The sequence below is a fragment of the Pelecanus crispus genome, chromosome 10 (genome assembly GCF_030463565.1).
Source record: "Pelecanus crispus isolate bPelCri1 chromosome 10, bPelCri1.pri, whole genome shotgun sequence".
In the NCBI taxonomy this organism is placed as follows: Eukaryota; Metazoa; Chordata; class Aves; order Pelecaniformes; family Pelecanidae; genus Pelecanus; species Pelecanus crispus.
In genome coordinates this window covers 24,401,445-24,421,058 of record NC_134652.1, presented here as the reverse complement: position 1 = coordinate 24,421,058, position 19,614 = coordinate 24,401,445, and the positions used below count along the sequence as shown (strand labels likewise).

Genomic DNA, 19,614 nt, shown 5'->3' with positions numbered 1-19,614 from the left:
TGTTAGAAGTGGTTTCCTGTAGCCAAAAGGGGCTGTTTAGTTTACTACTATCTGCGCATAGTCAAGTAACTACACTAAGGTGCTTTGCCTCCTCCTGCAGTTGCTGGATAATTATTCTCAGAGGAAATCCTCCATCATGGTTGTACATGTTTCCTGTTGCTGAGCCACAGGCTTCTGGAGTTGTGTGGGCCATCGTCCCTGCCTCCCAGGCACAGAGGGTCCTTGGAGATTGCTGCAGTTCCAGAGAACAGAGGGGCAGGATCCATAGGAACAGAGATTATGGAAACTTCCACAACTGTCATGAGCTCTTTTCTCCTATCCAGAGAGAAGTTGCTTCAACCAAGCTTTTCCATTGAGCCTTAGGTATTGTGTATTTCTGAACGAATGGTGCATTTACCGTTGTATGTAAATGTATATAGTATGCAATATAGTATTTTATTTCATGTGCCCTTGGAAAGGGTTATTTTGTGCAGCCAAAAAAAGGACAGAAAGACTAGAAACCCCTCTCTCTCTCCTGTTAGAGAGAAGAGCCCGGCTTCCTGCACTGGATTCATGTATAGCATCATTCACATTGAATGATAATAAAGAAATTCTTGGCTCTTGAAGCTGAGCACAAGTGTCTGAATAAAGGCTAGAAGTAGTAGTAAGTGGAGATTCAATAAATGTACTACTTATTTTTCTTCTTTGTGATGATTTGGCGTGATGTCGTGGACCCTAAGCTGGTAGAAGGGTAGAAAAAACTGAAAAACTACTCCGGGCCTTACAGCTGCTATCTGGGAGGGCAACAAAGGTGTTTAAGTTGTATTTGGAGCAACACAGAAACAGTGTCCTAAGGCTTCTTTCTCTGCACGCGCGCCTGTGGGCTTGCAGCAGCTGGCGCAGCACGCAACCTGTAGTGAGAGGCTCATTCTTACTGGTTTGCACCGGTGATGACTTTGGGCCACTCCTGGCTACTGCGGTAGTTTCCAGCTGCTGCAGCAGCAGAGCTTTGCTGTGCACCTCCTGTCCAGGTGAGCAGACCTACAGTAATAAGCAACCTTATATTCAACTGGAAGCAAAACATTGTTTAAATAGTCATGGTTGTGACAGCATCCTAAAACAGCCTTACAGCTCTCACTTCACCAACCACTTCATAAATAAACGCAGCAGCAGCTATTTTTACATGCTGCCCCAGAAGGAGGAGGATTCGAGGACCAATGCTGCTGATGCTGCATTAAACACAGTTTCCTGCTCTTAATCCATTACAGGTTGTCACTTACACAATGACTTCATGCTTTCCCTTGGACTGTGGTAGATCTTTGAGGCAATGGATTTAAACGTTAAAAAAAATAATCAAGGTACCAGGAATAAATATTGGGAGGGGCTCACTAAATGTCAGGGTTATTCTACTGGCAATAGTCCTTCAATCAAGGCAGCAAAGGGCAGCTGTGTATTCTCATTATTTATTCTTCCCTTCTCCCTGACTGCTTCATTTTTATGCTATGTGGGTTCTGACTGCTTATGCTAATGGCAAACAAATCACCTGCTGTGGTCAGATCCAAATCTAAGATGTCCTTATCTGATTTAGCTGATGAAGAGTCATTTTCAAATCTGGTAACTCCCTCTGACAGCACATTGCTGCAGACGTTACCCTCTTTCCAGAGGTGCCTTCAAAGCTGTGGAAACAAACACCCCCCCCTCCTAAAAGAAGTTCTTATAATCAGAAGCTCTGTGATATCAGAAAGTCAACAAAAACATGTTTTCCAGTGATCTACACTGGTTACTAGATACTGACCCATTAGGCACGCACTTACACATTATAGATCCTCACACTTCATTTTGATAGCAGAAATAAACACCTTCTTACCTCACTGTTTAGTAACAGAACTTGATGGTAAAGCAGCAGTTCACTTCTAAGACAAGGAAAACGGTAAGCACAAACCATTACCTGAAAATTTTTTTTATAATGTATTAAAAGTATTTCTGTAGTCTGATGCATAGGAAACTGACCCCTTTAAAAAAGGAGTAATTTGACCCAGGTGTCAGAAAGGCACATGATTGTAACAGAAACAGGAGCCAGGTCATGTCACTGCAGAACTCAAAGAGTGTATGAAAGGTGAGAATTGGCAAAACAAATAATAGGAAACAACTTTTTAAAAACAAAACCATCAGCGTGTGTGGATATACCAACCTCAGAAAAGAAAGCTCAGCATATGAAGCTGAACTTCTACTCACAACCTCTGGAACTCAATCGGGAAAATATGTGTAAGTAGGCGGCTACCTCGTTCTACTAGGTACAGGAAATAGTGGTACGAGTCTCAACTATCGGTTAAAGACCTTTTAAGGGAACTGGGAGAATTTCTCTGTAGGTGGCAGCATGTATCAAGTCTACATAAAAATCTGCTCATTGAAAATGGCAGTTTTCAATTGATGACAGCACTGCAAAGGCGCATATTCCTGGCAGAAGCCTGCAGCTCCTGGCAGTCAGAATGACACACCCGAGTCTAGCTCTAGGAATCTAACAAGCAACTTAATCAAACTCAGCCTGTTGTTTTTCAGCCCTCATGCTCAGAGAATCCTTTAATTCCTTGCTGGTCATTTCACTAGCAGTATCAATAGTAACATGGCAAGACAAGCAATGACAAACTGGACCCAACATGCCAAATGAATCTGAAGCGAATCTGTTCATCCCCCGATGTGTCTCCTGGCTGCCACGGCGCAACTGTGAGCAAGACACCAAGACAGTGGCATCTAACACACACAGGTGTTTCCAGCAGGCTGCCTCAAGCCAGGAATAAATGCTCCCATCATACAGTAGGACTTGGCCTGAGCACTGGTACCTCCTCTCCAGTTATCAGGGCTTTACCTACAGTTTGTTTCTTCCCCTTTTTCTTAAAGGCTTTGGCGGCGGGGGGGGGGGGGGGGAAGAGTTAACACAGCCTTATGAACTAATGCATCTGAGAAACACATTGCAAGCAATACAAAAAAGTATTCCCAGCACTCTCATCTCCACTACGCTTGAGACCGATGTAGAAATAATTTATTAATCATTCTCTTTTGGGCTTTAAAGAGTGGTTTTCTTCCAAGACTCAATTTCTCCCCATTCTCATCTTTCTTTATAGTCTTACCGACTTCGCCAGTCTCTCCAAAATGCTTGTAAACCCGCACGTACATAACCCTGACACTACCCCAGCAGTCTGAAATCCAGCTCACATTCATTTCACAGTAACAGGATAATAAATCAGGCTGGTCTCAGAACCCCCAAAGTCAAGTCATTAGAAAAGATGCATTTCAGGACTTACAAAGTGTTGACACCAAGGCCCTGCATAACAGCTGCCCTTTAAGCCCCCAAACTTCCTGACAGAGATGATGCTCTCCTGGCTGACTTAAATGAGGCAAAGCATGACATGGAAGGAAATTGTGGGGACCCAGTCCCCATTCACAGTGCATGCTATCTATGTACATATGCTACATACAGTAGACTTTTAATGCATTTCCAGCATTTTCTCCTTCCTATAAGAAGGAATAAATCCCCTTCATGGCAATAAAGTCATTGTACAGTGCAACTTGTGCATTATTAGATAGTTATAAATGCTGTAATTGTCAGCAGGCAACACCAACAAGAAAGGAGGGGGGGGGGAGGGGGAACCACCACATTTGCTTAGAGCACAGTCACTGTCTTTATCCCAACAAGGACCACTATACGGCAGCGATGGTACCGTCTGACAGCACACAAAGCTTGCATTTGGACGTTACCACTGGAAAAAAAACCATTACATAGTCACAGGCTCAAACGGAAGCCCTAGCACAGAACAGCCCAAAGCTGCACTTCCAGCTTTCACAGCTTAATGCCACTCTTGGACAGGTGTCTCCACCACCCTGCCCCAAGTGCAAGTACCCTTAAGATGGAAATGGGAAGCAGAAAGAAGTTCAAGAGCCACATTTGAATTATGCTGGGGGTGGGAGGATAGTAAGAGGAGAGGTAGTTAAAAACAAACAAAAAAACCCCACAGTAATACTATTTAAGAAAGCCCCTCTTCACCATAATCATGTCATATAGTACTTAAATTCAGGCACAGAAAGCAAATACAAAATACTCTAAATTTAAACTGTAGTTGAGCGCTATTCACTGTATCAGTAGGGCTTAAAAGCAATGTCATACAACAGTCACGGTCATCAACAACTGCTGAGAAGTCCTCATGGCCCAACCTGCCCTTTTACTTTTTTCAGCTTAGTGTTAAAAAAAAAAAAAAAAAAAGCATCAGTAGCAGCAGACTTTTCCTGTTTCAGCATGCTCTCTCTGCAGGTGCATCCTGGAAAATCCATTTTAATACCCTGCCCTTCTCTTAATGTCTAGGTAAGAAAACTACAACTTCCCCAACTCTTAGAGAAAACAATTTCAAATTTATGTCATGTTACAGCTGACTGACATATACCAGGAGGTGGTGATAAACTTCATGGATACTCAGTGCTTACTCCATTTCCATTGACCCTGGGTTTTGCAAGGCTGTTCAGTGCACGCCAGCACTGTATAGCAATAGCCAAGCTAGCGCTAAATAAGCTGGGAAAGTAAAAGCCTGTATTCTGCTCCAAAACATAACAGTGCTAGGCTTGATAAAAAACAAACCCACGCAAAGATTAAAAAACAGTTTAGGTTCAACAGCTCCCCAGGAGGCTATTTCTGAATGGGTTCTCAGAGAAGGAAAATACATATCCCAAATAAATACTAATGACAGTAAACACAACTAGGCAGAAACGCTTTTCAGCTAACTCCAGCCGTACCTGTTGCTAGACACATTGCTTCATCAGATGACATCTCCAACTCAGCTTGTTCATGGGCTGTAAAGACACTGAAGACCAAAGGCAAATACTGTTCTGCTAACTCATATTCCTGGAAAGTGCGTCCCAAGGAAAACTTTCACAGGCAAGAAAGATGGTTGTAGGTGAACATGTCCAGAGAGGGAGGAGGGGAGCTGGCCCTCTCAGAGCTTGGCATACCTGATCTACACAGAAAAAGGGTACCTGAACCAGGAGATGTGTCCCAAGGGATGAGGCTTGCAATTACTAAAACCTTTATTTTATCCATTCCGTAAGAGCAAAAATCCCACTATTCCTTCCAACAAGCCAAATATCCAAAAGTCCAGATGCAATCTTGGCATGTCTTCTACCAACTACACTAACGCCAAGATTTTACCCCTAAAGACTCAGAAACTATGCAGGGATCAACAGTTCTAGAAATGCTGCTGTCCCAGATACAGGATACAAATACATACAGACACTACATAGCCACCCACTAACATCCTCAGGGAATGGGAGGGGGGAAAAAAGGCCCTTTCACGTACAGTACCTCACCTACAGAACCTCCACACACCCTCCCCCTTACATTTTTTGACGTATGGCGCCCACTGTGTGTGTGTGTGTGTGTATATATATATATATATATATAAAAAATGAGACACAGAGGGAACCTCCATCTTTAAGGAGTTGCTTCTAAGTATCCTCAGTCTTCACTGGCAAGTGCTCAAGTCCCACCACCAAAGTTGCAGAAGGCAAAGGCAGGGACTGGGAGAATAAAGAACCACCCCCTCCACGAGAAGGTCAAGTTCACGACCATCTAAGGAACCTGAAGGTGCACAAGTCCATGGGATCTGATGAGATGCATCCATGGGTCCTGAGGGAACTGGCAGATGAAGTTGCTAAGCCACTATCCACTGTATTTGAGAAGTCATGGCAGTCCAGTGAAGTTCCCACTAACTGGGAAAGGGGCAACACAACCCCCGTTTTTAAAAAGGGAAAAAAGGAAGACGCGCAGAACTACACGCCAGCCTCACCTCTGTGCTCCAACATCATAGAGCGGATCTTCCTGGAAACTACGCTTAGGCACATGGAAAATAAGGAGGTGACTGGTGACAGCCTACATGGCTTCACTAAGGGCAAATCGTGCCTGAGAAACTCTGTGCCCTTCTACAATGGGGTTACAGCATTGCTGGATAAGGGAAGAGCAACTGACATCTACCTGGACTTGTGCAAAGCATTTGACACTTTCCCGCACAACGCCCTTATCTCTGAATTGGAGAGACATGGATTTGGCGGATGGACCACTCTGTGGATAAGGAATTGGCTGGATAGTCACACTCAAAGAGCTGTGGTCAGTGGCTCGATGTTCAAATGGAGACCAGTGACGACTGGCGTTCCTCAGCGGTCGGTATTGGGACCGGCACTGTTTAACATCTTTGTCGGCAACATGGAGTGGGATTGAGTGCACCCTCAGCAAGTTTGCTGACGATGGCAGGGATGCCATCCAGAAGGACCTTGACAGGCTTGAGAGGTGGGCCCACGCGAACCTCATGAAGTTCAACAAGGCCAAGTGCAAGGTCCTGCACATGGACCGGGGCAATCCCAAGCACAAATACAGGCTGGGTGGAGAACGGATTGAGAGCAGCTCTGCAGACAAGGACTTGGGGGTGCTGATTGATGAGAACTCAACATGACCTGGCAATGGGCGCTTGCAGCCCAGAAAGCCAACTGTATCCTGGGCTGCATCAAAAGAAGCGTGGCCAGCAGGTCAAGGGAGGCGATTCTCCCCCTCTACTCCACTCTTGCGAGGCCCCACCTGGAGTACTGCCTTCAGCTCTGGGGCCCCCAACATAAGAAGGACACGGACCTGTTGGAGCGGGTCCAGAGGAGGGCCATGAAGATGATCAGAGGGCTGGAGCACCTCTCCTATGAAGACAGGATGAGAGCGCTGGGGTTGTTCAGCCTGGACAAGAGAAGGCTCCGCGGAGACCTTCTAGCAGCCTGCCAGTACCTGAAGGGGGCCTACAAGAAAGCTGGAGAGGGACTTTTTACAAGGGCATGGAGTGATAGGACAAGGGGTAATGGCTTTAAACTGAAAGACGGTAGATTTAGATGAGATACAAGGAAGAAATTCTTCACTATGAGGGTGGTGAGGCACTGGCTGCCCAGAGAAGTTCTGGATGTCCCATCCCTGGAAGTGTTCAAGGCCAGGTTGGATGGGGCTTTGAGCAACCTGGTCTAGTGGAAGGTGTCCCTGCCTGCAGCAGGGGTGTTGCAACTAGATGATCTTAAAGGTCCCTTCCAACCCAAATCATTCTATGATTCTAGGATAAGATCCTAAAACTGGATCATGATCTGCTTTTATCTGCATGTACTGATCCTTGGGCAGAGCATTAAAATGCACATCTATGCACCATGCCTGATTGTTTAGCTGAAGTACCCACAAAACTTCAAGTGCAGACAGTGGGTTAACTCAGAGTGCAAGGCTGCCCTTAGCACACTGCCCTCATTAGGACTATTAAGCAGTTCAGTCTTCAACACTAGCAGGATAGTGAAAACCAGCCTACAGATATCTTGCAGTGAAGACATCAGCCACTTCTCAGTTGGCTTCATCTGCACCTGTACAAATTTGACTTCTCCAACTCCCCACTGAAGCGAGCTGTTATTTCCAGAGACACTAACAGCTAAAAAGGAAAGTATATTTCCTATGGTCACAAGGGGAAACAAATTTGGCAAGTGAAAACAAGTCATTGTGAATATAAGACACAGGAAGTAAAGTCTAAAGACCTCATTCACCTTACCTTCAAGGAATGGACAGTGAATTAGACTTCACCAAATATGACAATAACCCATTGTGAGGTCTCCTATCATAGAATATCATCTGTCTTCATGCAAGCGGGGGCCAGGCCCTATCCAGACAAATACCTGTAGCTATTAGTACTGACTAAATTCAGCATTTGCTGCCCAGCCTGGAAAGAGGTGGTAGCAAACACAGAAAAGTTTCTCATCTATGTAAAACCATTTCTACACGGGAAGAGATCTAAAGCATCCAGCTGCTGTGGCAGCTGGCCTTCACTGCAGCCATTTCATGTGTTGCTGGTAAGGGCGAGGACCTAGAGAACACTTACTCCAAGTGAAAAAACACATGGGTTAACTGAAAGTTAAAGGAAATTTGAGTTGGCTGCAACCCCTGCTCCTTTACAGGTCTTCTGCTGAAATGACTTTTCAGAATTTCTGAGCCTAAGTATTTCCCCACTCCTGGAATAGTGAGCAAACTAGCAAGACTGCACTGGGTAATAATTTTCCTGCTTTAATAGTAGATTAATGCTTCTCAGGCCACCAGGGCTCATCTCATCTCCTATAAGGAAAAATACCTCAAAAACCTCCCAGCCACATGGCAAGAAAAAACATCATCCTCTCCTTTGTCACTTTCTCCTTTCTCCTGTCCTTGCTCAGATACATTTCCATGGGATATGGCTCAGGAACGGCAACAGATTAACAGATACAGAGATCCAGGACTGAAAGTGTGTTCCGGAAGACCTGAGTAAATGAGTGTGCAGCACCTCCACACAGCTCCCATCTCTCTGCTCACTCTGAGAATTTTTTACAGAGAAAAGACTGGAAAATTCTGAAATTACTGACCTGTGCCTTATACCACTGAGCTGCTTGTTCAGTCAATGTCAGCCTGAGGTGAGATTCCCCGGCTCTTCCTCTCTTTGGGCTCTGCAGCTGCTGGAAGACAACTCTGACAGGGTCTGTCATATGGAAGCAGTGCAATCTGTATGAGGACTAGAATGGGTAAAATAACCAAACAGAGAAAGTTTTGAGCACAGTGAAAGATAATGGGCATTGTGATTTCTTTTCTCTTATGGTCTTTCTGGGGACTACACAGACTGAAAGCAAGTACACTTCCAGATAAAGTCCATTCTAACCTCTCGGTAAGCAGCTCCACTGTATTTTCCCAAAACAAAGATACTGGTGACAGTGCTCTCATCCTCCTGGTGGTTTTTAATTACAGTAGTCTGAAAACTTGCCTGCTCATGGTCTAAGTGTAGTCTTCTAATAGATATCACAGATAAGGCTCTGCCATTTCATTTCCCTATTCAGTCCAAATCCTTGATGCAGTAAGAGTCACTTCTGCTCCTGATACTTAACACATTCAGCTCTTTTGCCCATTTCCCTTCTTTCCTTCTAGAAGATGCTCCCTTCTCTTCCCCTAATCTTCTCTTATAAGCAGTAGAAAGGGAAAGATTAGACTTTATTAGAAAACTCATTTTTCTCCAAACTCCTTTCCCAGTTCTGAACATGCAAGAACCAGAGAGCACAGAAAGTGCTCCAGCCACCCAAACCTGGACATCAGGCTGTGCTCTCCAGTCAAATCCAGGAGTTCTGCCCAATAACACGCAGCTCATAATCAACATGGAGTTTAGTTTAAAACCCTCAAAACTTAACACATTCTTAAAAACATCAGTATACATAATTAGCATGTAACTAGACACCTTATGGAGGAATGCAAGGGGCTGTAAGGAGATCTCTGAATGGTTACTGTGGTACAATCAGAAGCAGAGGAACCTCAGTCACTCTCTCTGGCCTGCGCAGTACACAAAGTCAAACCACGGGAGCCTGTTCATCTGTTTTTCCCTATGCCTATAAGTGAGTTAGTTTATTTTTTTTAAGAGTATCATTGAAAATATCAAACACAAACAGGCACATATTTCTAGCTTGCAGAAACTAAAAGCTCCCCATTGTCATTGGCTAAACCCAAGTAAGAAGCAAAATACATTACTACTGAGAAACGGGATTCTTAACATCCATCCATCATCTGACTTCCAGTTTTAAAAGCCCTGAAATTTGTGTGCTTGTATGCTTACAAATGGCAGTAGCCTTTTAAATTTCCTTAGCATAAAAATAAAAGCTTTCTAGAATTAATTTTCTGCAATACTGTCCCTATTGGATATCTTACATAGTCCACCAAACATCCCTCTAAACGCATGGGAGCAGACCACTAGCCTTCTTTAACAATTACATCAAGAGTGAGCAGCTACTGTTTTGCACAATACTTTGGAAATACAAAGCTCCGCATTACCACACAGTATCACTGGTGTCAAGACCAGAAAAGGAACCTGGTGGTTGGCAGAGGTGTAGGCAGAACATCCCAGGCTTACCACCAACTCCCCTGACACCCATCAACGACCCAGTCTGCACGTACCTCAGCCTCTGCAGAGGCATGTCATTCTCAGAGCAGTACCAGGCAAGGAACTTCTGGCTCACAGCTTGTATAAAAGCTCTGGCCACCTGCCTTGTGCTGGACTGCTGTTCCCCAAGGCAGGACAGCTATCCACCAGGGCTCACAGGAGCTCCCACTGACTCACAGCTGGCCAGCTCCATCGGACTGTCAACATCATAGCAGAGAGAAGAGAGTCAGTCTAAGAAAACGAGTGTTTAATCAGGAAACGAGAAGAGACAAGGGATAAGAAACTGATTACAGGAGAGTAATACCTCAGCCAAAAGAAACACGATTGTACAACTTGGAACGACCAGGATCAAAACATCCCATGAGCCAGCAGTGTCCAGTGAGGGACACTCCTGAGAAAGAGCCCAAGCACTTCTGGCAGTCTCCAGGCAGCTCAGAGCAGTCATGGACTCCGACTGCTCAAGCTCCAGCCTCTGCCCTCAGCAGCTGCTGCAGAAAGCCACAGAGGTAGCCCTGGCCCTGCTACTCCAGTCTCAGCTTCTCTCAGCAAGAGGTGCTGAAAGGAATGGAGGGAGCACTGGCTGTGCACAGCAGTCCCAGCCTCTCCCGACAGGAGATGGTGTGTGGAGTAAGAGAAGCCCATACAAAAAAAAAAAAAAGTTTACATATTTATAAATGCCAAAATAAATATTTAAGACAGAATCCCCCACCCCTCTAACACGTGCGTAATCACACTGCAAACTGCTCGCCAGACAGCCTCCAGGGGCTCAGGGAAAAAAGCGGTGACTACACCACAGGGCAGCCAGCTCAACTTCCTTCTCGTTTCCTGATGCTTCTGAAGCCTGCAGCCCACTGGGAAGGAGGAGGAAGAGCGAGCAAAGCAGAGCGCCAACACGCAACAGTGCTGGAGAGGAATGTCATGGTATAAATACATCAGATCAGTGGTTTCCAACAAGTCAAAACTAAAATAAAAAAAAAGACACCAGAAGGAAGGATGGTGTAAATGGAACTACAACTATGCAGGGCAAAGGGTTGTGTGTCCATGGAGCTCTGCTTGTTGTCACGGCGAGAAGGTGGTCATTTCCAGAGAGACCCTTTGCCACAGCTCCTTTGTCTGCTTGCTGCGCTTTAGGTTCTGGAGAATATCATTAAACTGCATCATGCCCATGGGAGTCAGGCAGAAGGCGCTTCTGGCGCTGCGGATGGCATTCACAAAGTCATCGTAGTCAGCTGGAGTGAGATGGATCAGCCGATGATGGATGTACTGGATGGGAACAGGGAAACAGCCTTCAGGTATCTGCTCACCACCCTCATGCTGGTGACACTCAGAGGAAAACTCAAGAGCTCCCAGGGCAATATGTCACACGATCCTGTTACCCCACGAGAGGTCCCAAGACTCAGAAGCTCTGACAGAGGAGAGCTAGCTCAAAAGACAGCAGTGCTGTACCTTACATCCTACCATGACCAAGGTCCGTGTCCCCTTAGAGCACCAAAATGCGCCACACAGCATCAGCAGGTGTTCTCTCCTTCATAAGCACCAAATTGTGCCATAGTACAGCACAAAAGGGCCAGCTAACACTCTACCCCACCAACCACCAGCATCTAACCCCCATACCCATTCATTCTGCAGGTTATACATGGGGACCCAGCACATTCACTGGACATCTTCTTTGCTAACAGGTATGGAAGGAGTAAGGCTTACAGTAAGTTGCTACAAAATATCTCTCGCACTGTCACTTCTATCAGCTTCTCAACTAAGGCCCCAAAACTGCAGGTCCAACTTCTGAGAAATCTATTTCCCTAATGTAGCTCAGAAAAAGAGCTGAAGTGAAGCAGCTGTAATTTCTCAAGAATATCACCTAGGTGATAGGACAGCTAATCCAACCTGGACAGTATGTCTACAGAATCACCCTTCTGGTCTTTTATTCAAGAGAAGTAGGTACATGTGGGGTATCCTGTTTACACTGTTTTCAGGAACAGGCAGGTCTGGTATTCCAGCTGGCTCACTGAAACACACTTCTCCTGTTTTCAGTAAATCCTGAGATATCTCATCCATGCTGGTAGCTGACCAAGCCACTTCTACTAATAGTGCCAGCACTGGCATACCAGACAGCCATGCCAGGGCTTCATGACAAGGCAAGACAGGCTACAAACAAGGAAATTAAAAACAAGATAGGCTAGGAAGGGTGGTGGACAGGGGCCTGAAAACATAGCAGAGAAAAAGTACAGAAGTCAAAAGGTACAGGTAACATTTGGAGAGAGGAAGAAAGTGGATGGGGAACACAGAACCACCTCATCCTTCGTGGCGAGCACAGGAGGCGAGAGGCCTTGGAAGAAGCAGTACAATGATGCAGCCTCCATACAGGCAAGCGATGCCTATTCTAGTGCCTGCTGAGGGAGAGGGGAACATCAGGCAATGGACCAGTTCACCTACCAGTACCCAAGGTCCCTTCCCCTCTGCACACGCACATGTACACACACACAGAGGCAGTACCTGCAAGGCAGGCAATGGCCTGGCAGCTTTGACAGGCAGGAAGACAGGCCACACGTTACCTGCAAGTAGGCCTGCTGGCACCTCTGCACCAGCTGGTGGAAGGCTGGGGTGCGCAGGTGGTTGTGCACATGGGCAGGGTTGAGCCTCTGCAGAGCTTCCATGATGATCTCCTGGAGCACAAAAGGGCTCAGCACACCCTTGGCTGCACCAACACAAAACTGATGCACGTAGTTTACACCTGCGCAGGAAGGAGAAATCAGAACAGTGTTAAGGCAAGAGAAACACAAGAAATCAGGTACTTCCCAGCAGCAACCTGGATTTAGAGCACCTTCTTCTCAGTGCAATGTATCTTCCAGCAGGCTTGGGGGAGACACTCTAGCAAACTCACGGGGACAAGAGATCATTCTGCTATATCCATCAGGTCTGAGTAGAGACCAGGTACCACCTCAGTCACTGATATTCCCAGTTCACCTGTCTTTAAAGGGGATATGAAAGAAAACTGATGTACAAGGTAACTACAGAGGAAAGGATACGCTGCACCTCCTCCCATTCCTCCTTTCCTCCCCATCTAGGAAGCACCTAGATGCTCCAGCACTCAGGCCTTAGGGAGCCTGGAGAGACAGTCAAGTTTCCCCACTGCTGCCTACAGTGGCGCTCCCCCAGCAGCAGCAGGAGAAGCCATGCCACTAGGCAGGCTGTTTGTAGAGGTTTGGGGGGGTTTTAAGTTCTTACTGCTGAAGAAAGAATTAAAAAAAATGAACTGACAAAAAAGATCCAAGAGCAAAGTGGAAGTAAAAACAAAAAAAAACCAAACAATTGGTGGTTTGAGTACCTATTGCTATAAAAGGTCTTCACAGAAGGTGTAAATATACATAAGAGGAATACCTACAAGATAGTGGAAAGGGACAAGAAAAAATTGTTGCTGTAGAATGGAAGAGATACAAGTTCTGAGCCCTGTCCAACCCCATGCACTTCATCCAGTGCCTCAAAATTCAACAGCATGCCTACAGAACCCAGAAATGGTACAAATGCCTAGGTGAAAGAGCAGCAGGGATCTTCTGAAACATTCTCAGAAATGGGATCAGATACCAGGCTCACCCAATCTTTGAAGCTTCACTCTTTGGAGAGCTTTTTCCCACCATTGTCCAAATCCCAGCAAGTGGATTTCTGCTGAAGTACTGCTCTGAGCCTTACCTAACTTTGCAGCTAACCCAAGGAGCCATTTTACATCCTCTGTGTAGGGTGGGCTGCGGGAGAAGTTGTTGGGATGGTCGTTGTGAGCTCTTCGGCCAAGCATCTCCAGAGCCAGCATCCCTGTGAGAAAGGGGCAGCCAGAGTCAAGGAGCACTTCTGCCCGGTAAGACTTAGTCTAGCACTTCACTCACTGCAACACAACCTGATTGGCCTGCCCTTCATCAGCAGAAAAATCCCTAGCTGCAGGGAGTCCAGGGAGAAACAGAAGGCCCATCTTGGAGCCTGTCACCACAGGAAGTATCCGCAAGAACATCTGGATCTGCTGCTCCAGGCTGGGAAATCTGCACAGCCATCACACCTCACTAGAGCTGCAAAGAGACACTGCACTAGCTCCTACAGCAGGGTCAAGCAGATAGCCCCAAAGGCTGCACTACAAGAGGTGTCCTGAAAGCAATGCATTTGCCTCAAATTTTGCAGAAGAGAAGCTACTCACATCAGCCTACTCAGCTGCAAGACAACAGGCCAACACTGAGCTGCAGTATTGCCAATCTGCAAACATTTCCAGTACAGTTCTTCAAGAACATCCTCCCATTTAAAAAGTTTTAAAATACCAACAGGCACTATGTCTTGATCTTCCAGACCCTCTTTCCTCACCCCCTTCTCTGTTATTCAGGCTAGTAAACACCTTTCATGGCTTATCATTTACCACTGCGATGTTTCCAGTGACATCTGCACCCTTTTCTGGCTAACGAGTACTTTCTTCTCTAGCTTTCAACAACAACAACAAAAAAAAAAAAACCATAAGCAACCTACAGATAGCCCTCCTTCCATTTTCTTGCTGTTTCTTTTTTGTTTGCTGCCCTGGGCTGGCTTTGCTTATCTTAGAGGCTCCCTTCTCCCTCCCTGGGTATCCACTGGGTCAGACCATGACTATGTATGAGTAGCTTACTGCAATCTAAGCTCAATCATAAACCCAAAACTGATATCCTTGTACCAATGGCAGTTCAGGCAGAGACTCTATTTCCTCATAACCAGTATGACTGGGAAAATGCTAATTACATACCCACTTCCCACAAAATGTAAGTTCTGCCCATGTCAGTCTTCAACAACCTAGCTGGAGAGGCACAGGGCACATCCCTCTGCACCTCTGAAGACTCAACTGGTGTTATTAAACTAGAGGTTGTGCCTGCACCATCCATGAGCAGCAGGAGCTGAACCCCATTTTTTCACATAGTCACAACTTACACAACCACATCCTCAGAGTCTTATCCAGACTCCTTTGCATACATCTGCTGAAAGGCAAGACTCTTCCCAGCTCTAACCCACTCAGCTTTCTCTTCTACTCCGATGGCTCTCAACAGCGACTGTTCAATCTTCTATTGCTTTGTCTCCATTTTTAGCCTCCACATATGATCATGAACTGGCTTTCCCCATGTAACTAAGATGCCATCACCCCCAACAGGTGCAGTAGCAAATTGCCAAATGATAGTGAAAACCTGCCCTGAATCCCTCTCAAGGGGGCCACAGAAACCCACTTGGCCATCCTTACCAACTCGGTATGCGGAGTGGAGGTAGTGCAGACCCTGGGGGCTCACAGGCTGACTGTGCTGCTCATCCTCGGCAGGAAAACCCCCTGTAACAAGGGAGTTGGGCTGTGAGGACAGAGTTGTCAAGGAAGCCCCCTGAATCGCTGGGAACGTTGATCCTGCATGGACACTTCCTACTGAAGAGAGCAAAACAGCAGCATTAGGACCCACCACCAGCCTAAAAGAAGGTTTACTTGGGCCATCATCTCCCTCACCTGACCGCCCCCTGCCAATGCAGTGTTCTGTTCCCCTAAACAGAACAATACAGCAACCAAAAACCACAGACTTACAACTGAAATACAATGGGCTAGGAATATCTCTATTTTGTTTGTAAGCAGGGCCCGAAGGGGGTCAGTTACATGGTTGTCCATCTCTTTTTCAGTATACCATGAACATGCACATCATCCATGTTTTATACATGTGCCGACTCAAAGGTCTTTGCTATTATTAAATGACATGTCTGGTTCCGATTTCTTGTCCAAGGAAACAAGCATGTGCATGTCTACACCTGATGAGAAACGGCTGAGTAACATCATTGCGCAGGAACAGCATTAAGTCACTCAAAGATAGAGTCCAGCATTGTGAGGTTCCTCCACTTCTGCTGTAAGACAGCTATGACTCCATCCAGCTACCATGCAGGAAGAGGGTTACTGGAGGCTAGCCTCCAATCCATCCTCAGAAAGAACAGCCATTGCATACACTGGCAGCGCATACCAACAGTAAAAACAGCAAGGAAACTTGAGAAGCTCTGTCACCTTCAGACACTTAACTAGTATGGGCAAAATCAAGGGAAATCACAGGAAAATCCATTATATTGTACCACCTAAACAGCAGTTAACAGTGAGCCAGTAAGCTGTAGTCTGACAAGGGACTCAAGTTTGTCTAACTTTCCCTCTCAAGAAAGGTACAGAGAGGAAAAAGCAAGGTTTGGCTGAGAATTCCAAAGTAGAGATGCCATTAGGTGTATGCACATTCTTACCCTTATTTCACAGCTTCTCTGTGGTGCTACTACACCAGCTTGGGCAATGCTCCAAGTTCCGATTCTCCTCTTCCCCTGCTACCTCCAGCATTTTTTTTTTTTTTTAAATGTTTACTAGTGAATAGTTGAATACCTGAGAACAGTGTGCCTCCCAGGAAAGATCTGTCTGACCTCCTCAACCAAGCAAACACACAATGCCAAACAACCCACAAAGTGGGGCAAAATCCGTGCTGCATTTGAAGTCTGGCCAAGGAGAGTAACCCGTAAGAATGAGCTGAATTGTTGCCAGAGCTCAAGCATCATCACTTGACTCTGTACTCCAGGAACAGTGAAACAGTGTTTTAAGAATTGGAAACAGAAGTTTATGCAAGCTATAAACAATGGCAACTGGAAAGGGTGGAGTTGTTTTTTCCTTTAATTATTTTAAGTGCTCTAGGATGAGTTAGCAGTTCTGGAAGATTCATAACTCTTTGGAGGAGTACAGAAATGGTTTCTCACAATTAAGAGTCACAGCATCAGTCCAGGACTAAGGCTGTCAGCAAAGGATGCTCTTCAGATCCTGAGGCCTTCTGGACTATTCCAATTGCTTTTGTGGTGGCTTTTTAGCATCAAAACGCAAGATAAAAATAACTGAAAAGATTCTCCTGATAATCTGGATATGAAGGAGGCCAACACAGCTCTTAAGCGTTTTCCCATGTACCAGTCTTCCAGCACCTGGTGAGTTGCGAAGCATTGATAAGCAAATGTACAAAGAGGCAAACATTACAGCCTCTCCAGTGAGGGGATAACAGAGCCTGGGTCAACTGTGACCCACTGGTGCAAAACCCCATGGCAGTGAGAGCACATCCACAATTCAGTCAACATCTGCTGCTCCAGTGCTGCACACTACTTGATGGGTCTTCACCACCGCTCTAGCCCTAACACAACATGTGAGCAGTCGTTCAGATTGCCATTGACATGATCCTGCCAAAACATCTGTCCTCTCTACAGAAGTTCCACATTTCAGGTACTGGCTGCCTCCAATCCCTTCGCACAGGAGAGACATCTATTAGTGCTACTGTAGCAGAAGGCTGCCTGCTGCCTGCTTCCCGCGCTCTGTTCGTCTGACCTAAAGGAACCACAAGAGCCTGCCCAAGATCTTCTATGCTCACCCTGCCCTAAGGAGAAGGGGAATAAATCTCTAATAAGTTAGAAGTCAGAAAAGCCAGGAGGGCTCCAAACACACTTTAGTCTGAGGCCAAAATAATCTCATACTGGAAATTTAGCTAAACAGAAATTAAAGCTCCACTAGCTGAATCAGACAACATCATGAATCCCAGTAACCCTGAGCATGCGCATCTTTAGGCTTGGGTAGATTTGGTCGGAACTTTTCAGTGTATGAACCATGGTTCCACCTGTGGTCAATGAGGCGCAGGACTTGACTGGGGTACAGCTAGGAGGCACAGTAAATAAACCTACGCTATGCACAGCCCAGGGCTGTAACACTTACTCGCTACATTGGAAGACAGCGACAGTCCTGTCTCACTGTGATAGGGATGCACCGCAATCTGTGTCATGGATGGGACCGGCACACCAGGGAATGACACTGCCGTAGCTGCCAATGATGGTGTTGTTACCGAATAAGGGTACTGTGCTCCTATGAATGCTGGATGGACACCCTAAAATAAAAAAATAAACAACAGTCACGTCTACTTCATCGGGCTCTTTAGAAGTAGTCCCCACACAAACCCCAGAGCATTCGAAGTCCAATCTGACAGGGAGGAGGAAGCACAGGAAGAATCAGCACAGAAATACGTTCCACCACATGACCATTACAACTTCTTGCTCCTCCTCCTTTTAAATCTAATCAGTTTGCAGAAAACCACTCCAAGAACTTTAAAAAATAAGCAGAGGTTAAAATAACCTTTGCTTGGTTTTCCCTCTGTAGTGTCTATTTAGCCTGCAAGCTCTCAAGAAGGCAGGCTTTCTGTCCAGTGCCTTCTGAGAAACTATAGACCAATAGAAATTAAAAACTGCTAATGTATTGTATTTTACATTCTCTTGAGACTTTACATGCACCCACAGAAGGCTCCTTATAATGCAAAAGCTGAGCTGGGGAGCCAAAGTAAGTATCACAAATCAGCAAGTAAGTGAGAGCAGAAGATAGATCTCAAGCCACAGCAAGTCTGAGCCTCATGCTCTCCCCAGTCAGACGTACTCCTTCTGGAAGCAGCCACACAAAGTCACCGTAAACGAACAAGGCACAGACAAAACTCACCTGCGGGTACGCTGAGCCAGGCACCGGGAAGACAGCTGGGCGCGGCATGTGCTGGATAGTGTGTCCAATATACTGGGGATTACAGGGGATGTGAGTCTGAAGGGTGGTGTAAGGGTGGAGGCCTTGCGTGTGTGTATGTGCCATTGCCGGCCCTGCCATTGTATGCTGCTGATACATAGTCGACCCCACAGAGATCACCGGCATGACTGTTGCTGCTGCCGTTACCGCAGCTGCCACTGTAACAGTGGTCGGCTCAGAGGTCACCCGGTTGTCTGTCAACCCACGTGCTGCTTCAGAGGCAGCCCGCGCACCACTGGCACTGCAGCCAGTGGCACCTTCTCTCTGCGCTGGGGTCCCACCAACAGTCTGTTCATAAAGCCAGTACCACTGGTGAGCTACTTCAAAGAGGACTTCTGGGTACACACCACCTCCTTTGGCTGCCTCTTCTACTGCCATACAGGCCTTTTCCAGCATCAGATTGTCCTGGGGGCAGTGAAAGACAAGCAGAAGTGAAGAATGCAAAACCAGAAATACAAGGGGGCAAAACTACAACAGGAGAAAAGCATAAGGCACTCTAAAATGACTGACGCTATGAAGAGCAGACAGATCACAACTATGCAGCAGAATAACTAGAGTTATTCATGAAACATAAGAAATCCACAGAACTGGGATTAAGGCTGCCCAGTGGCAGAGGAGCCAATCCCACAAGTAACAGCATGTCCTTGATGCTTGGAAATGAGCTTGTGCTAGCCAGCCCCCATGCGATGCTCACCTGTTCCTTACACTGCACCAGAGCCCTCTGGATCTCATTTGGGTTCAGGGCATGGGCATGGGGCAGGCAGCTGAGTGCCAGTTCAGCAGCAGCCCGCACCATGTTGGAGTCTCTGGCCCGTGAAGCTCTGTCTGCCAACGATGCCACCTCCGGGGGAGTCAGATGTCCATCCCAACACTCCACCAAGATGTTCAAGGCTGCGCTACCAATCTCCATGGCCTGCCCTATGAGTAAAAGAGAAGATTCTCACACCACTGTATACCCAGCACAGTTCCAGTCAGCTGTTCCTCAACAGGAGGTGCACCTCTCACTTCTTTCAGGAGCCGCGGCAGAGCCCAGTTGCTCCCCTTAAGTTCTAAGTC

At 46.3% G+C, this 19,614-nt stretch overlaps 1 protein-coding gene across 4 annotated transcripts in view; it reads right to left on the bottom strand.

Moving 5' to 3' along the window:
• Positions 1-7,965: 7,965 nt before the first annotated feature.
• Positions 7,966-19,614, bottom strand: part of ZSWIM8 (zinc finger SWIM-type containing 8) — a 65,941-nt gene continuing 54,292 nt past the window's right edge. Inside the window, exons 20-26 of one of the 4 annotated variants that reach the window (XM_075717366.1) lie at positions 19,253-19,476; positions 18,481-18,963; positions 17,713-17,881; positions 15,208-15,381; positions 13,659-13,778; positions 12,524-12,702; positions 7,966-11,234 (exon numbers count right to left, since the gene is read on the bottom strand). In XM_075717366.1, coding sequence (XP_075573481.1) covers positions 11,031-11,234; positions 12,524-12,702; positions 13,659-13,778; positions 15,208-15,381; positions 17,713-17,881; positions 18,481-18,963; positions 19,253-19,476 — 1,553 coding nt within the window. In that variant the 3' untranslated portion in view covers positions 7,966-11,030. Of the gene's footprint in view, positions 11,235-12,523; positions 12,703-12,916; positions 12,940-13,658; positions 13,779-15,207; positions 15,382-17,712; positions 17,882-18,480; positions 18,964-19,252; positions 19,477-19,614 lie in introns of those variants that run through there. The other 3 variants (XM_075717367.1, XM_075717369.1, XM_075717368.1) reach the window with 3 other exon arrangements.